This window comes from Theobroma cacao, chromosome 9 (assembly GCF_053813885.1).
Source record: "Theobroma cacao isolate CCN51 chromosome 9, ASM5381388v1, whole genome shotgun sequence".
Classification (NCBI taxonomy): domain Eukaryota; kingdom Viridiplantae; phylum Streptophyta; class Magnoliopsida; order Malvales; family Malvaceae; genus Theobroma; species Theobroma cacao.
Window position 1 is genome coordinate 45,745,363 of NC_142647.1, and position 22,308 is coordinate 45,767,670.

Below are 22,308 nucleotides of genomic sequence, written 5' to 3' on the forward strand. Positions count from 1 at the left end.
CATTGTTCACAGCAGAAATACAAAGAATTTATAATCAAGGCTATGTCTCCCTTTTCGCACTTCTCATTTTCTGATGACGGTTCACAATGGGTAGATATTATACGTTGGAGGAGGGACATAACCACACACACACATATATATATATACCCACCAAATCCTTGTATTCATGCATTTTATCCAATTTAATTCTTACGTTTAAAATCGAAACAATTTAATCTCTTAATTTTAATAATTGTTCCAATTTAGTCACTTTTCCTAATGACATTTAATTTTACCATTAAAAGTGATGATGTTAGCTCTGATATGGTGTTCATGTGGCACTAGTATGCTGATATGTTGATGCCATGTGGCAATATTGACAGGGCAAATTGAGAAAAAAAATTTCAAAAACAAAATCTATGCCACATCATAAGAAATAAATTGAATAAAAATGTATATTATAGAAATTAAATTGAACAAAATTGAGCTATTTAAGGATTAAATTGATTTTTTTTTTAGAAATACAAATATTTGGGTAGATAATATACAAACTTATTAATAAGCTAAATATTTAAGTGTAAAAGATTTATGATGTTAAAAAATATATAAATATTTTCTTACTTGATTATTTGATTTTAGAATATGTACAATAATTTATTTTCTTTACAAAAATTAAGTTTGAATTTCCCTTTTGTATAAAAAAATTCATACTTAAAGTCAGATTTAAATGAATAACTTGTATTATATTGAAATAAAATAATATAAAAAGACTAAATAAATCTTTTTTTCTTTTATTTATAACGGTATAAAGATTTAAAATTTATATTCTAATTTGACTTAGTTTTTAACTTAAGTCGAGCTCAAATTAATAAAATAGGTTGATTTAGTTAAAACTTTCACAATTTACAAATACTCATTTTTTCGAAATTATTCAACACTTATCTAATTTACCTTTTATTTAAATTTACTCAAAGTTTCTTATAAAATAATTTTATTTAAGTTCAAAAATCACAATCAAATTCTACTAAATTTAAATTTAAATAATTAATTTGGATATACAAAAAATTCATAAATGCAAAATAAAATGGTATAAATATCTACAATTATATTTAACTTTATCAATAATAAATGTAGTCTTTAATTAAAAAAATTCTAACCTAAAAAATGTAACTTGAAATATTAAACAAAATAGGAACAAAAAAAATAAACAAAAAATTGAAAAAGTGAAGTAGCTTAGATTTTATAAATATAATAAAAGGTTTGTTGACTTTTTTTAAAAAAAGAAGAAGTCTGTTAGGCCCAAATTAAGCAAGTTAGAACGAAAAATTATTTTTATAATCATCGTTAAAAAAGAAAAAACAAACAAAATTAAGAACAATAAGGCTCATATGCATACAAGCACTATTATCATAAAGCTATTTGGTCCTTAAATTAAAAGAATTTAAGAAAAAAAATCCAAATCAAAATCAAGAAACATAAATTTGTCATCATTGCCCTAATTTGATAATAATTAATCGATGAATTAAACTTCTAATAAGAAAAACAAAAAAGGGAAAAGAAGATTGAGGGGTGACCAAGGAAAAAAGTAACTATTACCTTTTATAACTACAAAAATGAAATTTTAATTTTAAGCGTTTTTAGGGTTTTATGTAAATAACGACGTTATCTTCCTATAATTATATGTTAAAGATAAAATATTATTTTTTTTATAAAAGGAGAATTCAAACTAAATTTTTACAAAGAAGATAAATTAATGTATTTATTTTAGAATCAAATAATTAAGTAAGAAAAAATATATATATTAATACTATAAATCTTTAACAGTTAAACATTTGATTTATTAATAAGTATATGTATTATCTGCTTTCTAAAAAAAATATATGTATCTTCTACTCAAAAATTTATATTTTTTATTTTATTTTTCAACTTAATCCCTAAATACCTCAATTTGATTAAATTTAGTCTCTGTATTATACATTTTTATTGAATTTAGTTTTTATAACGTGATACAGATTTTTTTTGAAATTTTTTTTCTTGATTTGCCATGTGGCATTGACATGTCAATGCTATGTCAACATTGCCATGCCATCATGTTAATACCACATGACACTACCACATCATCATGTCAGTGCCACGTGGTATTACTACATCACCAAAAGTACCATGTCAACATCATGTCAGCAATTAGATTATCACCTTTTAACGGTAAAATTGGATGCTGTTAGAGAAGAACTAAATTAGAACAATTTTCAAAATCAAAAAATTAAATTACTTCAATTTTGAGTATAGAAACTAAATTGGATAAAATGTATGAGTATAAAGAATTATTGGGTATTTTGACCATATATACTGTAAAATAAACCCTAATAGAAGTCTTTCTTAAAAAAGTCAATGCTACACAACTGTCAAACTACACTGACCCAATTAGATGCGCAAAATCCATCATTAATTGATCACTTCAATTATAATTGAGTTTTTATTCTTTGTCACACAATAGAACTAAATTATCAATTTATTTTATTAAATCGAAATTATCAATTAATAGAATCAACGATGGTCGGTGCTAATTTAGCTCTACACGCAGGTTTGAAGTTGGGAGGGCCAGATTTGGCCTTACCCCATTGCTGCAAGGCCCATTACTGGCGGTGGAAGAAATTGATGAAAAAGAAAGGAAAAAGAAAAAAAGAAATAGAAAATGTTATTATTATAAATTTTATTTAACTTAAATGAAAATAAAGAAGCATAAGTAAGAAGGAAAAGAACTTAAAGAAACGAAAAGATTGAAGGAAAATGGAAAACGAAAATTAAAGTATGTTTTCCTTTTTTGTAAAAGTTCACATTAAATTTTATTACTAATTCTTTATCAAGTCGAGTATGAAATAGAATTTATATTTTATAAAATTTACAATTTTTTTATCCAAATAGATAAAGGTCAGAGGAGTTATTGAAATTTGATAGTACTATATAAAATAATCCTTCTTCTTTTCTACAAAATAAAAAATAAAAATCATTCAAATCTAATACATACAATTAAAGTCATTTTCCAAAAAAAAAAAAATACATACAATTAAAGTCAAACCCCTTAAGGACCATAATTAGCTGATGGTTAGGGGTTTCCTTCACCTTTTTTTTTTAAGAAAATAAGCGGCGATTAGTCCCTTAAACACTATTTAAAGAAAACCAAAAAAAAATTATTCTTATTAAATCAAAATAAGATAAAAGCATGACATCAAATATGCACTTAATTAAATAAAATATATGATAAGTAAATTAATTTCATGTATATATTATACTAAATTAGCAAATAAAATTACTTAGAGATTAAATATTATATTGATTTAGTTAATAAAATTATTTAAAAATTAAATGAAAAATATATAGCAAAATAACGATAGATATTTTTTTGTTTTAAAAAAATTTGAACTTAAGATTAATCAATTATTAAATCAAATACTTAAATATTAAAGGTATAAATATTTTATTTCTTATTTTTCCAAAAAAAAAAACAATATACACTTATAAAACGTAAAGAGAATACAAAATGAAAAAAATTCCGTATTTTGAAACTTACGAAGAGAATAGAAAGAAGTGAAGTCAAAACTCGTCAACTTGAAACATGGCTAAGGACACAGGAAGCAGGTAGCGCTAAATTAGTGTCAGAACTCTGAAGTATTCATGGTTCCTTTGCTGTCTGATCAAGCAGACTATCTCTCTCTCTCCACTTTCTCTTTCCATTACTTGTAGATTCTGCTTTAAATAGGTTGCAAGGGGAAAAGGGACAAAAACAAGTCCAAGGTAAGCCTTTACTCATTTTGTCTACGAAATTGCCATTACCAGTTTAATCTGATTTTTTGTTTGTTTCCTTATATTTTGGATTTGTTTAGACTGAAATAAATCTGGGTTTCTTTCTTTCTTTTGTTTTTCATTTAGAGGTGTTAAAAGAGGTTGCTTTATATGAGTCTATTGAGTTTATATACTTGATGATTTCTCATTTTTCAATGTTTGTGTTTCTTACTTCTGTGTGCTGTAATTGTTCCATGTAAAATTATTTGTCAAGAAGAATGAGAGAAATAAATAGGAGAAGAATAATAAACATGGTTCCTCATTTTATGGAATTTGTTTTGAGAACCCAGCAGATTTAAAACAAAAAAGAAAGGTTGGGACTTGGAAGTTGGAAGCAATGAATCGTAAAAGATGGATTTCTTTCTTTCTTTTGTTGAAGTTAGTTCCTTTAGCAATTGTGGGAAGGTGTTCTTTGCCTGATGATTCATGTTGCTTGTTCCACAAACAAAATGTGAATGCGGATGGGCAGCTGAGGAATTTGTGGGTTTGATGTCGCATATTTGAAAATGTAGTTGTTTTTGGATGAAATTTTGATTTGTTGATTGAATAGATGATAATTGACTAAGGGAAGTCATCAACGCGGAATTGTTTCAATGTCTCATATTTGTTTGTAAGTCAAACGATTTTACTCAGGTGGCATGTGATTTTGACTTTTGATCAATTGAGTGGTGACAAAAGTTCCATATTAGGTTGAATTTCCTGTCATTTTCGTGGTTTCTTTTTAATATATTTCAAACCATTTTAGAGTGGTTAGGGTAGTTTCTGGTCTTTAGGAATGAAGGATCTGTTGTGGCAAACTGAAATGCCCTTGCATAAGTTGTACTAATACCTTAAAGACCAAATCCAACTAAAGTGATGCCTTTTGTTGATTTGGACTTTGGAGGTATTTCCTTTTAATTCACTAAAAAGAGGGTTTTTGGTGCATGTTATGAAGCCACTCTATTGAACAATAAGCTGATTGCCGTAAGATGTGTTATGGTTACAGAGCTGATCACTTGCCTTAAAGTTTCTGGCGGCGATAGGTTGTTGAGAGTTGAGACTAAATTACTTTAGCTTCTTGGGCACAAGAAGTCAAAAGAATGACAAGTTTGGATTTGTCAATGTTTCATATATTTCCAATGTTGTTCACTTTCTCATTATCTCTGACATACAAGAGTGTTATCTGCTCTTGTGTATACTTTTACAGAGTAGTAGAAGGTGTGGAACACACTTTTACATTTAGAAGAAGTATTGGAACACGATTGACTCATTTTCTCTTGAAAAGAAACTCATTTTGCTGGTAGCATTGAGGACAAAGTCAAAGCCATTGCTTCTTTTCTCTGCTGAGAAAAGTAGAAGAAGGGAGCATCAAGGTGTTAGTACTGCACTGCAAAATGTTATATGTCATGTTGACCTAATACCGACAAAAGGAGCATGCAACTATATAAAAAGCCAGATCATATGGAATTTTTTAGACAGACCATGTTAGTGGTGAATAATCTAAAAAATGATCTTATGCAGGAAGTAAAGGTACCCTTCCATATGATTAATGTTATATCTAGAATTTTTCTGGCACTTTTCAAAGCTTGCTTGATGGTTTAGCATTATGTAGTGTGTAGATACGGAGCTGATGACATAGACAGATAGATATAAAGATGTATGCAATTGTACAGTATGCTGATTATACAAATTCTGACATCTAGCTCAGTTATACATTTTGCTGGCTAGAATCTGCCAATGAGGAACAGTTTCTTGATTAATGCTATGAGTTGTATATGAGTGTCAAAGTGCATGAAGCTTGGGGGTGTATTGCTGGATTTTAAGTGAGAGGCCTAGCCATGAAGTTATATTGTTCAGTAGATATCTATAGATTTTTGGTTAGAAAAACAAGGCGGTTGAGTTTAGTTTTCATCTTTGTCTTAACTGGTTGATCATGAACTAGCAGAAGAGAAAAACATTTTAATCTGTTGATAGGTAGGAAGCCAATCTAGGGCAGTTCAGGAAGGTATGGTGTTCAGGTGGGTAAATTTTAATTGCAAAACGACCCATTCTGTGGCAAAAGGAAAAAAAGAAAAGCTCTGATCCTACTATGAATTGAGGTGCCATTGATATTCCGGCTCCTTATCTATCTATCTATCTATCTATATATATTTTTCTGAATGCGGAAAAGGTTTTTATTCGTTGTCAAGAGGAATACATTTAAACTTACGTAAACTGAGAGGGAAATAGGGGTGACTTAGGATATACTGTCAACTTGTTTGACCTAGAATGATAAGCTCTGAAATGTTAAAAACATTAGATTCCATTTTCCTTTTTTTTTATTGGTACATACCTATGCCATGCATTTATTTTCTTCCAGACAAAAATTCTTTTGGTGGATACTGAATTCATATTTTTAATAATAAAAGTTCCAGTATTTGAATGTTGTATGGTTAGGCTTTGATTATTTCATATTGATTAAATTGATGCACAATATAATAAATGAGAAAAAGAAAGAAAGTTGAGGTACAATGCAATGTGAAAGCTCCCTTTGGCTAGTTGACCTCAATCAGGATAACAAATTTCATGGGCAACTTGTCTGACATGCAATGTATCCAGTATCCATACTTCAAAATTTTTCTTGCCAAGCTGCATGAAATAGATTTCCTGCACAGATCTCCCCTTTTATTTTCTCATCTGCTAATTTTTATTTCCCTCTTTACTGTTTAAAGAGAAAGAGTGGTATTTTATTTAATAGTCCGGTCAAACGTTGTGCCCTTACCATTTGTTAATTATTTGGAAATCTGATCCTTGTCATGTTCTATTGACTTGTTTCATATCATGGCTGAAAGTTTGAACATTGGTAGGATATACCCCTTCTCCAAACAAAATAAAAAGAAGGTACCTCAGAAAATGAATATGCTAATTAAGGTTAGGGATATGGTCAAGAGGAGGAAACTTATGAGATCATATCTACTTATGGTTACTTTGGCCTATTTTTCAGTATGCTAATTTCAATAAATATTAAGTCCCTATAGGTTGAAAAGCCACCAAGTGGTCAGCAGCTATAAACATGAGTGCAAATGGAAACAAATTAAATTTGCATTGAGATATGATTTGTAATATAAGTAGCAAATGTTTTTAAAAGACAAAAAATGAGTAATTATAAGAATTTCTGTGAGGAAAATAAATCTATGAATAGTATTCACAAACTTTAACGAATTGATTACAAAATGAATAAGAAAGAAGCATTTTCTAGAGAAATTGATGTTAGATTATAGGACAGGCAAGGGATAAGGGTTCTTATTCCAACCTTTTCAGACAGTGGTTCTTGCTTCTTTTTTTGTTTTTTTGGTTAGCTATTGTTTGCTTGGGTGCCTTTTAGATTTACTGCTAATAGTAAGGGGAAGAGCAATAATTACTGACGAAACAAAACCACTTCTTTGAGGTTCATAACTCATCGGTTGTGATGTTGACATTGGTATATGTATGTAAGGATAAGGCATAAGGCAGATGTTTCAAGAAAAGGTCCTGCCACTGCCAGAAAGAAAACATGCCCATCAGGTTGGTGATAATTCCTTCAAAATTTCCTAAGAGTTAGTTGTTGCATCTTGCTGGGCCGTGAAAGGAGGGATCCTTAATGATGATGTGTATCCACTTTTTAGCTTAAAACATGGCACCAGCCTATGAGTTTTGCATGCAATAGAAGGATATTGAAACTGTCCTTTTTGTTATCCATTCTTCTAATTCCACTGTGTTGACAACACATTGATCTTCACAGGAATGTAAACCATCAAATTCAAGCTTTCACATGTTTAGGGGAAGAATGAATTCTCTTCTTCTGGATTTTATACGAAGTTAACACATCAGGAACACTGCTTTCTAGTCTGATATAACTTCTTTGATTGTCTCATGAAGAGCAGAGGTCCAAATATTTGATAAAAATGTGTGGTAGGATTCATTTTCAAGCATGTTGAATTCAATAATATGACTCATGATCATTTTATGCTATTTGCATTCACTACTTTGCTATCTAAGTGAGGTTCCTTGTATACTTCCGCATTTGTCATAAATCTACTCATTTTTTGGTATTTTTTTTTATTTTTTATTTTTCAGTTGTCTCCAGTACATTAAATAGGCATGGGAACATTATTGAGTTCAACATGGATTGACTAGACATTGACTACTATTGTTTGTTGGATTAGTAACCATTTAAGATTTGAGAATAATAATTTCTCTGAAACTTGTGTGAGCGTAAATTTGAAATTTCTGGATGGTCCTCTTGAAACAGCGTTGGAAGTGAGCTGTCATCAACTCCATGGGCTAAAGTCTGACGGGGAAACTTGTGAAGACTTGTCAAGGTTGTGTCCTACCAGCCTAGGATGAGCCAAAATTCTTTGACTCTATAATCTCCTTTGTAAGACTTTAATTGTGGATTGAGCCATTTGATCATCTTAAATTCACAATCTGTAGAAGAAATCAATCACGAATCTTGAGTTGGAATGATCTATCGTTGTATTCTGGCTTTCTCGTGCTATTGTAACTAAAGACTACCAGCAGAGCCTTTTCAATTTATTAATATTTTAGAGCTATGTAGATTGAGCCTTTTCATTTTGTTATCAACCTTGCTCTATATTGCACGGTAGTTTGATAGCCAGTATAGGATCTGGTCTAGTTTTGAAGCTAGGTCCCTCTTGTAAATATCTATTTTCTATCAACTTTGTGCTTGCAGCTGGTAGAAGGCAAAAATTAATTCACTGTTGATGGTAGTTCATTTAAAAATGATAGCTGGGAATCTTTAAGTCTATTTTCGAAATCCCTGGTGGCATATAGGCATGCATGATTAAGTCTGAACAAGACTTTGGATTAGATATTTAGCGAGTTTATAAGCAGATAGGCTGACTACTTTTTTTTCTTGTTTGTCCTTTATGGTTGTTGTTATATTTTTCTCTAAGACTGTTGCTCTGGTACTCTTTCTTCAATTTGTCATTTTGTTTTCTCCTGCTCCGGGTTAGTAGGTCTAGTTTATCAGTGACAGATACTGTGCAAAAACTGTGCGATTTTTCCCAAGCTTCAGTTTCTTCAGAAAAATAACCCTATTTTACATTAAATGATCTCTTTAATTTTGCTTATTTGCTAGCAAGTTCCCTTAACCTACAAGAGGGAAGAAGAAATCTGCTACTTACTAAAGTTAGGTTTTGCACAAGTTTTTTGTATTACAATTCTTATCATGCCAGAAGAAGGGCTAATTACCTACCAATATTGCTTCCCTCAGGTCCAGTTCACTTGTTCCCATACTAAAGGATGTTCTTCTAGATCATTAACCATCTCCCAAATGTCATCTTCACTGCTGTCTTGGAGTTCAGAGTGGTTTCCTCCGGAAGGTGAAGTACCTGAGGAGCTTATCTCCATCATTGTGGGTCTCTCAGAAGATATTGTAGTCCTATTGTCATGAAGTTGTGTTCCTCGTGGCACAGTTTCTAGCGGGCGTCTATCAAATGCTCGTAAGCTTCCTGACACCACGTAGACTCGACACAAACTGAATTCGTGTCTCAACTACATTAAGAAATGATGACCAACCGAGTGATGATTAGAAATGGAAGAAGTTCATATCTAGCTTTAAGCCCAAAGAAGATGTATGTAGATATTATTTTCACCTTACGAGTAGCAGCAGCTGATGGGTTGGCTACTGCTTCTATGGCTCTATATTCATTCATCTTCCATTTGGTTTTCCTCCCAGAAGGAGCTTTTCCCTTATAAAAGACCATGGTTTTCTTCATTCCTATCACTTGGTTATCTGATGAGTAGACATAGCTGGGAGACCCTGTTGCCTTCCAGTATCCAGAAGCTGTAGTTCGGTTAGGTCTCCCTCCACGAGCTTCCTTCTCTTGTCTTGGTGTAAAGTAAAACCATTGCTCTGTGTCTGCTTTACAAACCTCCCCAGCAAGCTCTGCAACATATCCAAAACAAAACCAAAAAAAAGAAAAAGAAAACCAAAACAGATTAGGCAGTGTAGCATTCTTTTTGAAGCATATCTAACATATATTGCATTCGTGTTGTAATGAGCAGTAAAGAAAATTGTACGTGGAAGGTCCCATGGCTCTACATCGTAAATGTTGAGGACTGGGATAACATGGTGCATCTCTTGTCTCTTGCCTTCCAACTGGTTGTGTAGGTAGAAGGAAACCAACTCCTCTTCTGTGGGAAAGAAGCGAAAACCCGTGGCGACTTCCATTACCGGTAGCAGCTATATGTGGTTGCTTACCGTATTTGAGTTTTTGTACCCTTTGTCCTTTGTTAATCTGCTTCGAATGAGCCTATCCGTGTAAATGCAGGGGGCTTAAATAAGCATCTAGTACAGGGAAAAGAGAGGGAGGAGGTTTGCCGAGTGAAATTGGAAAATTTGTGCATGTTTTTGGATTGGTGGAAACTTCCACGCGGTTATGTAATGAAGATAATGTTCCTTTGTCCTATAATATTGCTTCACTTGTCCCAATCCAATCCAAGCCAAGGATATGTGATGTTGAAGCAGTCAGCCTGGCTTTTTTTATTTCTTTAAACCCCTCGCCTCTCTATCTGCCGCATGCTAACATGTCATATTACCCCTTACAGCTCATCAAATCCAAGTCGGTCCATCTGATTCTGCATCCTCATCATAGGAAGACATGGTCAACGTGTCACAACTTGCTCCACTTTAATTATTAGCTTTACTTTGTGCCGGGGTAGCTAGGGAATTTGACCCATTTTGCAAGCACCAGGGGTAAATAAAATTGGCTAAATTCCTAATTGAGCCTTCAAACTTTCAGTCGACGAATACAATTAAGTCCTCGAAATTTGGTTCCTCTCAATTGAGCCCTTCAATTCAATCCAATGAGAGGCTGTGTCGCAGATTGGTTTCCCGAGTTTACCCCTAATTACAACCGCGGTCGATATGTGTCCAATAACTCGTGGGGCGTCCATCACTGGGTCCCAAGGCCAACGCTGTCCCTTGCATAGTCAATTGTAGTAATATATTCTTTAATAAAAGGGAAAGACTTTGCTTGGAGGTCAGAATTATGACATTTTTTTAATGGGTTATTGGCATTAAAGGGTGGATAATCTTTTATCTAATATTCCATAAATTTTAACAGTCATGCAAGTAAAAGAATATTGTGGGCTTGGTTATTGATCGCAGTTGCATGGTCAATTAATGCTGCAACCATTGAGTGGATAATCATAAACTTATTTTTAAATTAATTTTTTTTTAAAAAAGCATCAAAATATATTTTCCAGTTTTCTTCTCTATAATCATGAAGAAATTGAAAATCCCTCCAATTCCACCATCTGAAGAAAGTCTCTCTAATTTATAAATTATGGGTATCAATTTTCAACGATAAAGAAACTTGAAGAAGCACCATAGTTTAGACATGGTTGACAATTGGAACCAACCCTGAAGAAAATAAGAAAATAATATTAAATTTAATGTTAGCTTAATTTTAATATTAAATTTTAGTTTTATGCATATTTTTTTTCTTAATTAGTGTAATACTACTAAAACCCACTAATTGTCTCTAATAAAAACTCATCACTTGTTATAAATATGATTTTAAATTTTAATGTATTTTTTATGAATTAATTTTAATTTATTAATTTAATTTTCATTAATAATATATATTAAAAATAATTTTAAATTTATTTTAATAAATTAAACACGAATATTTAATATTTAGGTATAAATTTGGATAATCATTTAAAAATTTAATCAAATATTTATAAAGTTTGTATATTTTGTCCAATAATAAATTTCGTACTGCAATATCTAAAAAATAACAAATACCTATCTGTAGACATCCCTGACCCTGTTACCAAAACTTGATTTGGTACGCAAAGGGACCAAGTCTTACTCTCCTTAGTGGGATATAGGAAAAGGGTGTATGTATGTATGTATGTGTCAGCACAATGAAACAAAAGTTGAAAAGTTTAATGGAAGAAAAAGGTTGAAACAAATCAATATCAGTGTGAAAAGTTGTTTTCATAATCAACAAGCAACCCTTTTGGCCTAGGAATTAGGCTTTTTTTAAGCCTTTTACCTTTTCAAATTCATTTTTATATCCGCGTAAAGGGCGAGGGGTTTAACACACGCCTGTCTTAAGCCATGCGTGCAAAAAATATTTGAAAATTTCCATGCGATGTGGGGTTGACCCTGGATTTCTTCATGACTTGCCTACGCAATGCTTGGCTAATCCCATACGACAGCGAGCTAACAAGGAGACCCTTGTTCTTTGGGTTCCCAATTTTTGGATTTGACAGTCACAACTGGTCCATATCATCATAAATAATAAAATCGATATTTAATTTGAATCCAAAGGGAAGAGGAGTGTTGTGTGACTTTTGCCTTGTTTCCTTTCTACGGTTGACGGTTTTTTATTGGTATGAGTTTCCTGTTGAAATGTCAGTCTCATCATTTCTGGGAAGGGATGACTGATTTTTTTGGATAATTTGATGGGAATCAAGGCAATCTGCAGTGAGGAGTGGGTGTTCAACATTTACTACAATGGGGTTTCTCATAAAAATGGGTGCTTATTTAATATTTTTCAGCATGGATTGAAATACTATTTGTAAACATCAACATCGCATTTAATAACTCAGCAATTCAATGTTTCAGTTGTATGGGAGAAATTCTTCTTCATTTCGTAAAACTTATTCTCTTTTTCAAATTCTAATTTCGAACGATTAGATGACTAAGGATTTTCCAATTTGTTTTAGGCACATTAATTATATGCAATAACCTGATGAAGTAGCTAGTTAATGTATTTACCAAGATGGTTGAGGAATCCTTGTTGGCCATGGTGGGAGCACAAAAGCAAGCAGTTGATGAGAGTAGAAGTTCCGATGAAGCACTTCCAGTTTTCTCGTCTGGAGGCTGTATGAAACCAGGCAGCCTCCATAACCCAGATAGACTATATCAAAATCATGAGGGTGGAGAGGCAGAGGGAAAATGTAGAAATTATCTTTGGGAATAAACCTATTGAGTTCACCTTGAGGAGACCAAGAATCAGAAAATCTAATCCTATACTCCAAATACCATTCTTGGGCATCGTAGTCAAAGTACCCAAATGCATAAATTGCGCGGTCCTTGAAAAGTATTTGTCACCTCGAAGTAACGAAAATGGCCACGAGACACCCTCAGGAGTGATAGGTACTCACTTTCTTTGCCATTAGGCAAGTTCATCAGGTGGAGTTGGCTGGTTTCTTTGTCAGGATTGTATGTAATGATTTTGCTGTGGCGAAACTCTAGCCAATGTAAACTACCATTGTAATGTACAACTGGACAATCTGTCTTGTTGTAATAGTCAGGAACAGGGCAGTGTACCATCGAGCAGTGCCATTGGCCAGTCTCGGAAGAGAAAGTTTCCAATTGTAAAATGTTGGATGAGCCATCAGCTGTTGGCATCCGGACCACGTTGTAGCCATCATCTTTGCTAATGAAACCAATTGCAACTGATTGTAAGGCTTGGGGAGGTTTGGGCAGAGCAATCCATTGCCGGATAAGTGGCGTCAGAAAGGTGAAGAAGGCGGCACCTATATATGGGAGAAATGTCAGAGTATTTCTCATTAAGGTAAAAACTTTACATCAGGGTATATATATATCTATACAAGTATGTTTTAACAGGAAAGAGTAAAGTTAACTACCTAACTAACAAATAATCATCAGCTAACTAATTTTTAAACATAAGTGAAACGGTGAGTTTTGTATGCTATTCTAAGAATATGCAAGCTTTATTAAAACAGTGCACTTTGAGTTCCCTGTTTGTCTTCTTTCTTTATTGTCGATTATTCTGGCTTCACGATCATCCATTTGTGTGTTTCTTGAACACTTATCTGCATCCTTTATTCATCAATTTCATGCCTGATTCTCCCCCTCAGGAGGAACAGTGAATGTCGTGAACATTCATCTTGCCCAGTAGTTTATAGAACTGTCTAGGTTGTAAAGCTTTAGTGAAAATATCTGAAAGCTGTGAATCTGTTGAAATGTGTAATGGTTTGATCACTCCAGTCAGCACCTTTTCTCTGATGAAATAACAATCCATCTCAATGTGTTTTGTTCTTTCATGATGCACGGGATTCTTGTTGATATGAATGGCTGATTGGCTATCCGAGTAAAGATTTATGGCTTCACTATCATCAATCCCAAAATCTGACATCAGATACTTCAGCCACATGATCTCACAGCAAGTGGAGGCCATGGATCTGTATTCTGCTTTAGCTGAACTCCGAGCCACCATAGATTGCTTCTTTGATTTCCAGCTTACCAGTGAATCACCAATGAAAATGCAGTAGCTTGTGATTGACTTCCTAGTGTCAGGGCATCTTGCCCAATCACTATCAAAATAACCAGATATCTTCAAATTACTCTTTGATTTCATCAATATTCCCTGGCCTAGTGCTTTCTTAAGATATTTCAAGACTCTGTGAGCAGCCATAAGGTGTTGTTATGCTGGCCTATCCATGAATTGTGAGAGGACCTACACTGCATAAGTTATGTCTGGTTTGCTGAAAGTCAAGTACAATAATTTCCCAACTAGTTGTTTGTAACTTGTGGCATCTATAAATTCATCTCTTTCATTGGTTTTCCTCAATCTGTGATTATAGTCAATAGGAGTACTCATAGGCTTGGCTCCAAGCAATCCATGCTCTTCCAGTAAGTCTAGAGTATATTTCCTTTGGCATATTGAAATGCCTTCTGGTGATCTAGCTACCTCAAGACCTAGGAAATACTTAACTTTACCTAGGTCCTTGAGTTTAAACTGAGAACTTAAGAAATTTTTAACATCAGATTCAACTTAAGCAGAATTACTTGCAATCAAAATATCATCAACATAGACTAAGAGTGCTATAAAATCACCATTGATTGTCCTCATAGTAAAGAGTGAATAATTTGAGGTTGATTGTCTAAAACCATACTTCAATATTATAGTAGTGAGTTTGGCATTCCACTACCTTGATGCCTGTTTAAGTCTATAAAGTGATTTATGTAACCTGTAGACCAATTTTGATGATGAGTTAGAGTTCTCCCCCTTGATTAAGTAACCCTAAGGTATCTCCATGTATACTTCTTCTGCTAGGTCTCCATGTAAGAAAGCATTGTTCACATCAAAATGTGACAAACGCCAATTATAAGCTGCTGTTAAGGCAAAGAATACCCTCGTTGTAGTCTGCTTAGCAATAGGACTAAAGGTTTCTTGGTAGTCAAATCCCTCAATTTGATTATATCCCTTTGCAACTAGACGTGCCTTGTATCTCTCCACACTTCCATTTGCATGCAGCTTTACTTTATATACCCACCTACAACCTATAACGTGCCAATTAAAAGGTAATGGAGCAATGCTTCATGTACCATTGTCTTCCAGTGCTTTCAACTCAGCAGCCATGGCCTCTCTCTAGTGAGAATAATTGATAGCTTGATGATAAGAGGTTGGTTCATAGATAGCTGATAGAGCAATGGTGAAACATTTATGTGCAAGTGATAAATGATGAGTAGATAAGTAATTGGTAATTGGATGTGAAGTGGTGTTATTTGTCTGTGATGGTAAGTCTGTATAATATGCATCCAAGTACTTAGGAATGTGTTTAGTTCTTAGGCTTCTCCTAACTAGTAACATTGTTTCATTTTCAGATTTAGGTTCATGGTCATGAGTGTTACTCTCTGCAGGGTCATTCCTAGGACAAGGGGTTTCATTATGTGACTCAACTGCACTCGATGTGGAAGGCTCAATAACAGGCTGTGTATACTTAAGTGAGTGTATTTCAACTGATTCTTGATCTTGATAAGGAAAATTGAATGAATTGGAATTAAAATGATCTATATAATTGCCATGCTGGATAGGTGTTTGATGAAATGTCTGGTCTGACTGATTATGCTGCAAAGTCTGAAAAGGAAAAATCTCTTCATGAAAAACAACATTTCTTGAAATCAGGACTTTCTGTGCACACAGATCATAAACTCTATATCCTTTAATGTTATTAGGATATCCTAAAAATATGCATTTAATAGCCTTTTTGTCAAATTTCTTTTTATTTTTTTGTAGTGTGGATATAAAACACATGCAGCCAAATACTCTTAAATGGTTATAAGAAGGTGGCCTTTTAAACAACAGCTCATATGATGACTTGTCTTTTAGAATTTTGGTTGGCATTCTATTATTGACATGTGTTGCAATCAAGACTGCATCCCCCTAAAAGTTAATAGGAACCTTAGATTGAAACAGGAAAGCTCTTGCAACCATTAATATGTGTTGATATTTTCTTTCAACAATTCCATTTTGTTGAGGATCCTTTACACATGACAATTGGTGAATTATTCCTATTTTAACAAAAAATTCTGAAAGTTTGAATTCCTACCCATGGTCAGTCCTTAAACATTTAATTTTAAGATCAAATTGTCTTTGAACAAATGCATTGAAAGAGGGTATAATACTTGAAACATCTGATTTATTCTTCATGAGAAAAATCCAAGTAAAACGTATAAAGTCATCCACAATGGTGAAAAAATACCTCTGATTAAGTAAAATGGGATTTTCATAAGGTCCTCAAATATATGCATGGACCAACTCAAAAGCAATTTTGGTAGATTGAATGTGAATTGGAAAAGGTAACTTCCTTTGCTTAGCCAAAGGACGAATTTCACAACACAAATCACTTGAACTTTTAACATTTGGAAATTGTTGATGTATTACATTCAATCTTTCTAAAAGAGCATGTCTAAGTCTAAGTGCCATAAATCAAAAGTCCTATGCCCTGCATTGCAGGTACTAGTTGAAGAAACAAAAAGAAACTTAATGATATTGTTAAAACAATAGCTAGAAAGGTCTTGCTCATTTCTTTTATCTTCCATGAAGTATAGTCCTGAAGAAACCTTAGTTACCCCAGTCACTGTCCATGATGGAATGTCCTGGACAATAGAATACATGTTAGTGAATAGAACACAGGTTGATTTATTTTTAGTGAGCTGACCAGTAGATATGAGATTGAATTTGAAGGCAGGCACACACAATACATTGGTTAAGGTTAACAATGGGGTCAACTTTACACTTCCTATGTGTGTGACTATAATTTTCCTACTGTTTGGTAACTGAACAAAGGTATTTGTGATTGGTCTTGCATAAACAAAATTTTTTAAAGAACATGAGATATGATCTTTAGCACCTAAATCCATTATCCAATAATTATGTTTGATCATGAGAGAATCAACATTTTCAAACTTGCAAGGCATGTTATTTACTGTATTAAAGCAAGAAAGACCCGAGACTATACCTGCAAGGGTTGAATTTGCTAATGAGTGTTTGGTCTGATGAGAATTTACTAAAATGCCCTTACCATCATTGTTGGTCAAACCATTCTCACTCAAGATCTCCATAAGCTTGTTGACTTGTTGCTGCAGGTTGACATCTGGGACATGGTGCTTGTTCCATTTATTTCTTTTACTTGTTCTAGATAAGTCTCCTTAGCTGATGTATCATTTGATACTGTCACGCTTGTCACTACTGTTTTGCCTTTCTTAACATTAGGCTTTCCTTTTGTGAATTTGAAATCTTCAAGATAGCCAATGATTCTATAACATTTCTCCTTAATGTATCCCTTCTTCCCATAGTGGCTACATATTAAGTCCTTCTTGTTTTTCTTCTTTGTATTAGCTGCAGCAAGCATAGCTGATGATTCAAGCATAGGTTGTGTTTGAAATGCCCTTACCATCATTGCTGGTCAAACCATTCTCACTCAAGATCTCCATAAGCTTGTTGACTTGTTGCTGTAGGTTAGACATCTGGGACATGGTGCTTGTTCCATTCATTTCTTTTACTTGTTATAGATAAGTCTCCTCAGCTGATGTATCATTTGATATTGTCACACATGTCACTGCTGTTTTGCCTTTCTTAACATTAAGCTTTCCTTTTGTGAATTTGAAATCTTCAGGAAAGCCAATGATTCTATAACATTTCTCCTTAATATGTCTCTTCTTCCCATAGTGGCTACATATTAAGTCCTTCCTGTTTTTTTCTTCTTTGTATTAGCTGCAGCAAGCATAGCTGATAATTCAAGCATAGGTTGTGTCTGAAACAAGATATTTCTTTGAGCTTCCTCCCTCAACATAAGGTTGTATACCTTATCAAGGGTTGGTATAGGGTCCATAAGTATTATCTGTGACCTAACAGCTGAGAAAGAATCATTTAACCCATTCAGAAATCTAAAGACCATATCTTTTTTATATTGGTCAGTGTACTTCTTGAAGCATTCTGGATTGCAATTTTCATACAGACAGCTAGGTAAGGGTCTATAGTTTCTGAACTCTTCCCAAATCCCTTTGAGCTCAACAAAGTATGTGTCCACAGACTGAGTCCCTTGAGTCACATTCCCTAAGGTAAACTGTAGATTACACACTCTGGTGTCATCTGGCTGAGCATAATTTTGCTTCAAAACATTCCAAGCATCCATAGCAGAGTCCATGTAGAATATAGTCGATGTTCTAGGAAGAGTGATTGAATCCAACAACCATGCTAGAATAAGGTAATAAGGAGATTATGATTGAAAGCCTATTTATAAAGCCTATTTTGTTTCTGATTGAAAGTGCTAAAAGAAACGACCTACTCTAGGTCACATAATTACTTGTGGTGAGTTTGGGGTTGATGATGACTGAACTAGGATGGTCAGTGTGATGAAGGTAATAAGGAGATTATGGATCTCCCATAGGTGAGATTTGAGATGTGTTTTGTGCTGAGGTTTGAGATCCTTGAAATCTTGATTCAGTTGATTCAGAGATTAATCAAGAAATGATATGAAATAGCAAATGAAATCAGAGATAAATTGAGAATCAAATACTGAGGATCAAAAATAGGTGAATGAGCTGAAAACAGGAGGGATTTACTAGTGATGAAGAGTATATGAAGGACCAAGGATTTCTTTTGCCATCATTCCAAAAATACGATTCCAGATCTGACCTGCTTTGATACCATGTCAAAAATGGTGAAGAAGGCGACGCCTAGGTATGGGAGAAATGTAAGAGTATTTCTCATTAAGGTAAAAACTTTACATGAGGGTATATATATCTGTACATGTATGTTTTAACAGGAAAGAGTAAAGTTAACTACCTAACTAACAAATAAGCATCAGCTAACTAATTTTTATACATAAGTGAAACGTTAGTTTTGTATGCTATTCTAAGAATATGCAAGCTTTATTAAAACGGTGCACTTTGAATTCCCTGTTTGTCTTCTTTCTTTACTATCGATTATTCTGGCTTCATGATCATCCGTGTGTGTGTTTCTTGAACACTTATCTACATCCTTTATTCATCAATTTCATGCCTGATAAGTAGATTGCAAATGTAGTAATTTTTCTGCCAGTAAAAGCTCTCAGAACATAACAACAAACCATTACTCAATGCCAGGATCTTTATCGGGCAATCCTGTTAAGAAGGAAGAAAGTTTAACGAAAATCCTGGCAATGGGAAATCCTGGAATTGAATAAGAGCAACACGGTCATCTATCATTCTAGATGGAAGAATTCTTACTTCAAACAAGTACCGAAAAAGAAGGTTCCATGGTTGAGATGTAGACAAAGATAAGCTACGGTTGATTCTGGTGGCATAAGAGCGGGCAAAAAAGGGATCAGAAATCAGGGTGAACCATCTCTTGGACACGCATTTGAACATGAAGATGTGTTTAACTGGCAGCCGTTGAAGAATCTCGGTCAAAAGCCAATCAGGAACATCAGAGTCATCAATTAAAAGTTGTTCTGCTAATGTTCCGTTCGAAGTTTCTGCCATCTTGATCATCTCAAAAATCAATTCCCATTCTCTCAACAGCAGCTTGCAAATGTTTGATTTTCCTGCAGAACTAGCTTCACTGATTCCATTTTGTGCTTCAGGTTGCTTTTTAGTGAAATATCATCATTATTTCCTGTGATTTCAGCTGAATAATAGAATCAAAGAATGATTCCTAATTCCTGCCAGGTAAATAGTGGCTGTTAGCCGAAATGATTGATAGAGAAAGCTATATATTCATTGTACTAAAAATTTAATGGTCTTCAGTAATCACATAAGACCCTTATCTCTTATTCTAGCCTCCTTAAATACAGGGTTCCATTCAATTCGGGTAAGGCATCTAAGGAAAATGCTACAAGTTCACGAAATTACTGTGTGGCCTCCCATGATTGACAGTTAATTTCCGGCTGAAAGTGAATGTTCAACTCAAGTGTAGCAGCTTCTCCCTGTCTAAGACTAGCCTCTTCATGTATTCTTATAAAACAGGAAATTCTAACTTTTCTTTTTGGGTACAAGGCTTAGATTCTTATCAGACCAGTCAAGAAATTAAATCAGGCAATGTCTTTTCTTTCTACGCCATGTGCTATCACATTAACTGCATGTTTGGTTGGGGGAATGGCTAAGCCATTCCCCCTCTATTCCCATGCCATTCCGTTTCCCTTGTTTGGTTGTCAAACAAGAGGGCGGAATAGGCATTCTGAGGAATAGAAATTCCTCAACTATGGCTGAATCGGTGGGAATGGCTAATACCCGCTCCCCCCCCCGGTATTATCTATTCTCTGACCGGGGGAATAAGTTTAAATTGTATTTTGACTATAATACCCTCAACTGTTTAATTAAATCACCACTTTATCCCTATAAAAACTATTTTTTTTTCTCTCTTCCTCCTTCCCCCATCTTCCTCAGCAGATTCAACCTTCCCCCAATTAATATTCTCTCTCAGCCGACCGTCTTCCTCTCCTCTATCAGCCACCCTTCCCCCCTGTTCATTTCCTCTCTCAGCCAGTCATCCTTCTTCCTTCTTCATCTCCTCTCTCAGCTGGTCATCTTCCTCTCTCTTAGCCGTGGGTCGCCCCTCTCTCTCAGCCACTCGCCCGTGGGTCGCCTCTCTCTCTCAGCCGCTCGCCCGTGGGTCGCCTCTCTCTCTCAGCCGCTCGCCCTTGGGTCGCCCCTCTCTCTCAGCCGCTCGCCCGTGGGTCGCCTCTCTCTCTCAGCCGCTCGCCCGTGGGTCGCCCCTCTCTCTCAGCCGCTCGCCCGTGGGTCGCCCCTCTCTCTCAGCCGCTCGCCCGTGGGTCGCCCCTCTCTCTCAGCCGCTCACCAGTGGGTCTGCCCCTCTCTCTCCGCCGTCCACAGTGGAGGTAGTTGCTTCAAATCCTTCAGGCAACAACATTTCTATTTAATTGTTGTGATTTTGTGATTAATTGTGATTTTGCTTCAAATAATTTAATGAACAAATTAGCTTAGTAAATCACTGTAAACTTCCTTGCAAATCCTCTGGTCATTGCATAGACACAAAGAAAGAACAAAATTAAGTTCTAAAGGATACTGTGCTGCTTATTTTCCAAGCAAGAAATCAAGAATCTTTGAATTAATGTCAGATTCTTTTATGAAGTGCTTTTGCTATTTCATTTTGAAGAATATTCGGTACAAAGCATAGTATGTGAAAAGATATTGTAAAGTTTGGTGACTGAATCACATTTGCACTAATTTGAATGTGAGGATCTATACTATTTTTATTTAATTGGAGTTGAGTTGAACTTAATTTGAATGAAAGGAGGACAATTGATTGGCATTAGTCACTGTTGTATATGTGTGCATCATTTCATTTTCATATTGTATGTCCCATTAGTACACACGGCACATGGGTTTTTCTTTTTTTACAAAAAGAAGACAATTTCATGGAAAAGAGAAGTATTTTTATAAATACAATCCCTCAATAGTTTTGATGATATCTTAATCAAAAATGTTATTACTATTTCATTGAGTGGTAAATTTGTTTTTATGAAAATTTTAATAAAATATGTTGGAATTTTTACAATTTAGCATTTTTAAAGAAATACAATAATATTTATTAAAGGGTAAACCGGTGCTTTTATACTTACTCTCTAATTATTCTATGATAAAATTATTAAATTTTCATAAAGTATTGGAGACAGCAATGCATTTTCACATTTAAATAACTACAATTTAATGTATAATGAGAGGATGGAAATAAGAGAAAGTGAATACTCATGTGGGATATACCTAAAAGAAATTTTAAATTATTAAATTTTATGAAAATACATTATACTATTTCATTGTAGTCATTCTACCCCTTGTTTAGTTGCTTTTGGATTCCTCAAAGCCTCGCCAATATTCTTCACTTGCACTTATAAATATACCTAAAAGAATCAAACTACCACTTATCTAAAGCTTCAGCTAAATCTCGTAAGGTGGCAGTAGTATTAGTTCCTTCTAGGTTCCAATTATTTCTTATGAAATCTGAAAATTTTGGATGTGACATCCAATCAGTCTCAAACATGGGCAGACCCACGTTGGAGGGAGTTGTGTCACATGGCACCACTCACTTCTTAAAATATTTTAGTTTTTATACTATTTATCTAGAGTTTAAGGTTGTTAATATATTAATGAGCCCATTTTTTTTATTTTATAGGGAGTAGGGTCAAAGGCTCCAAGTAAAAGTGATTTATCAAAAAGTAATTTATGTATTAATATTTAAATACTACAATGAA

General features: G+C 34.0%; 2 protein-coding genes and 1 long non-coding RNA gene across 6 annotated transcripts; 1 reads left to right on the top strand and 2 right to left on the bottom strand.

Annotated features, from left to right (window-relative positions):
- The first annotated feature begins 3,394 nt into the window (after nucleotides 1-3,394).
- LOC148761024 (uncharacterized) lies at nucleotides 3,395-9,413 on the top strand. 2 transcript variants are annotated; one of them, XR_016028425.1, is made up of 2 exons: nucleotides 3,395-3,774; nucleotides 7,897-9,413. It is a non-coding gene; the product is annotated as an uncharacterized LOC148761024 (long non-coding RNA). The 2 variants fall into 2 exon arrangements; XR_016028424.1 differs by having other exon boundaries at nucleotides 8,072-9,413.
- Nucleotides 8,823-10,139, bottom strand: LOC18590282 (NAC domain-containing protein 90). Its single transcript, XM_007015709.3, has 3 exons — nucleotides 9,865-10,139; nucleotides 9,438-9,730; nucleotides 8,823-9,336 (listed from the first exon to the last, which is right to left on the bottom strand). Exons 1-3 carry the CDS (start codon nucleotides 10,013-10,015, stop codon nucleotides 9,052-9,054), a joined length of 729 nt encoding a protein of 242 aa, XP_007015771.3. The 5' UTR covers nucleotides 10,016-10,139; the 3' UTR covers nucleotides 8,823-9,051.
- A 2,619-nt stretch (nucleotides 10,140-12,758) lies between these two features.
- LOC148761025 (F-box protein At3g26010-like) lies at nucleotides 12,759-18,836 on the bottom strand. Of its 3 annotated transcripts, none has more exons than XR_016028476.1 (2): nucleotides 18,680-18,836; nucleotides 12,759-13,341 (listed from the first exon to the last, which is right to left on the bottom strand). XR_016028476.1 is itself a non-coding variant. In XM_088810139.1 (2 exons), exons 1-2 carry the CDS (start codon nucleotides 17,174-17,176, stop codon nucleotides 12,863-12,865), a joined length of 582 nt encoding a protein of 193 aa, XP_088666265.1. In that variant the 5' UTR covers nucleotides 17,177-18,300; the 3' UTR covers nucleotides 12,759-12,862. The 3 variants fall into 3 exon arrangements, 1 of the variants encoding a protein (XP_088666265.1); XM_088810139.1 differs by lacking the exon at nucleotides 18,680-18,836 and adding an exon at nucleotides 17,074-18,300; XR_016028475.1 differs by lacking the exon at nucleotides 12,759-13,341 and adding an exon at nucleotides 16,527-16,711.
- Between the last annotated feature and the right edge of the window lie 3,472 nt (nucleotides 18,837-22,308).

Excerpts from the sequence above, each read along its gene's own strand:
- LOC18590282 (XM_007015709.3), bottom strand. The coding sequence starts at position 10,015 with ATGGAAGTCGCCACGGGTTTTCGCTTCTTTCCCACAGAAGAGGAGTTG. Across the intron at positions 9,731-9,864 it reads AGAGCCATGGGACCTTCCAC|AGCTTGCTGGGGAGGTTTGT; the intron begins GTACAATTTTCT and ends GATATGTTGCAG. Across the intron at positions 9,337-9,437 it reads CAGCTGCTGCTACTCGTAAG|TTGAGACACGAATTCAGTTT; the intron begins GTGAAAATAATA and ends TTCTTAATGTAG.
- LOC148761025 (XM_088810139.1), bottom strand. The coding sequence starts at position 17,176 with ATGGAGATCTTGAGTGAGAATGGTTTGACCAACAATGATGGTAAGGGC. Across the intron at positions 13,342-17,073 it reads AGCAAATTCAACCCTTGCAG|GTGCCGCCTTCTTCACCTTT; the intron begins GTATAGTCTCGG and ends TCCCATATATAG.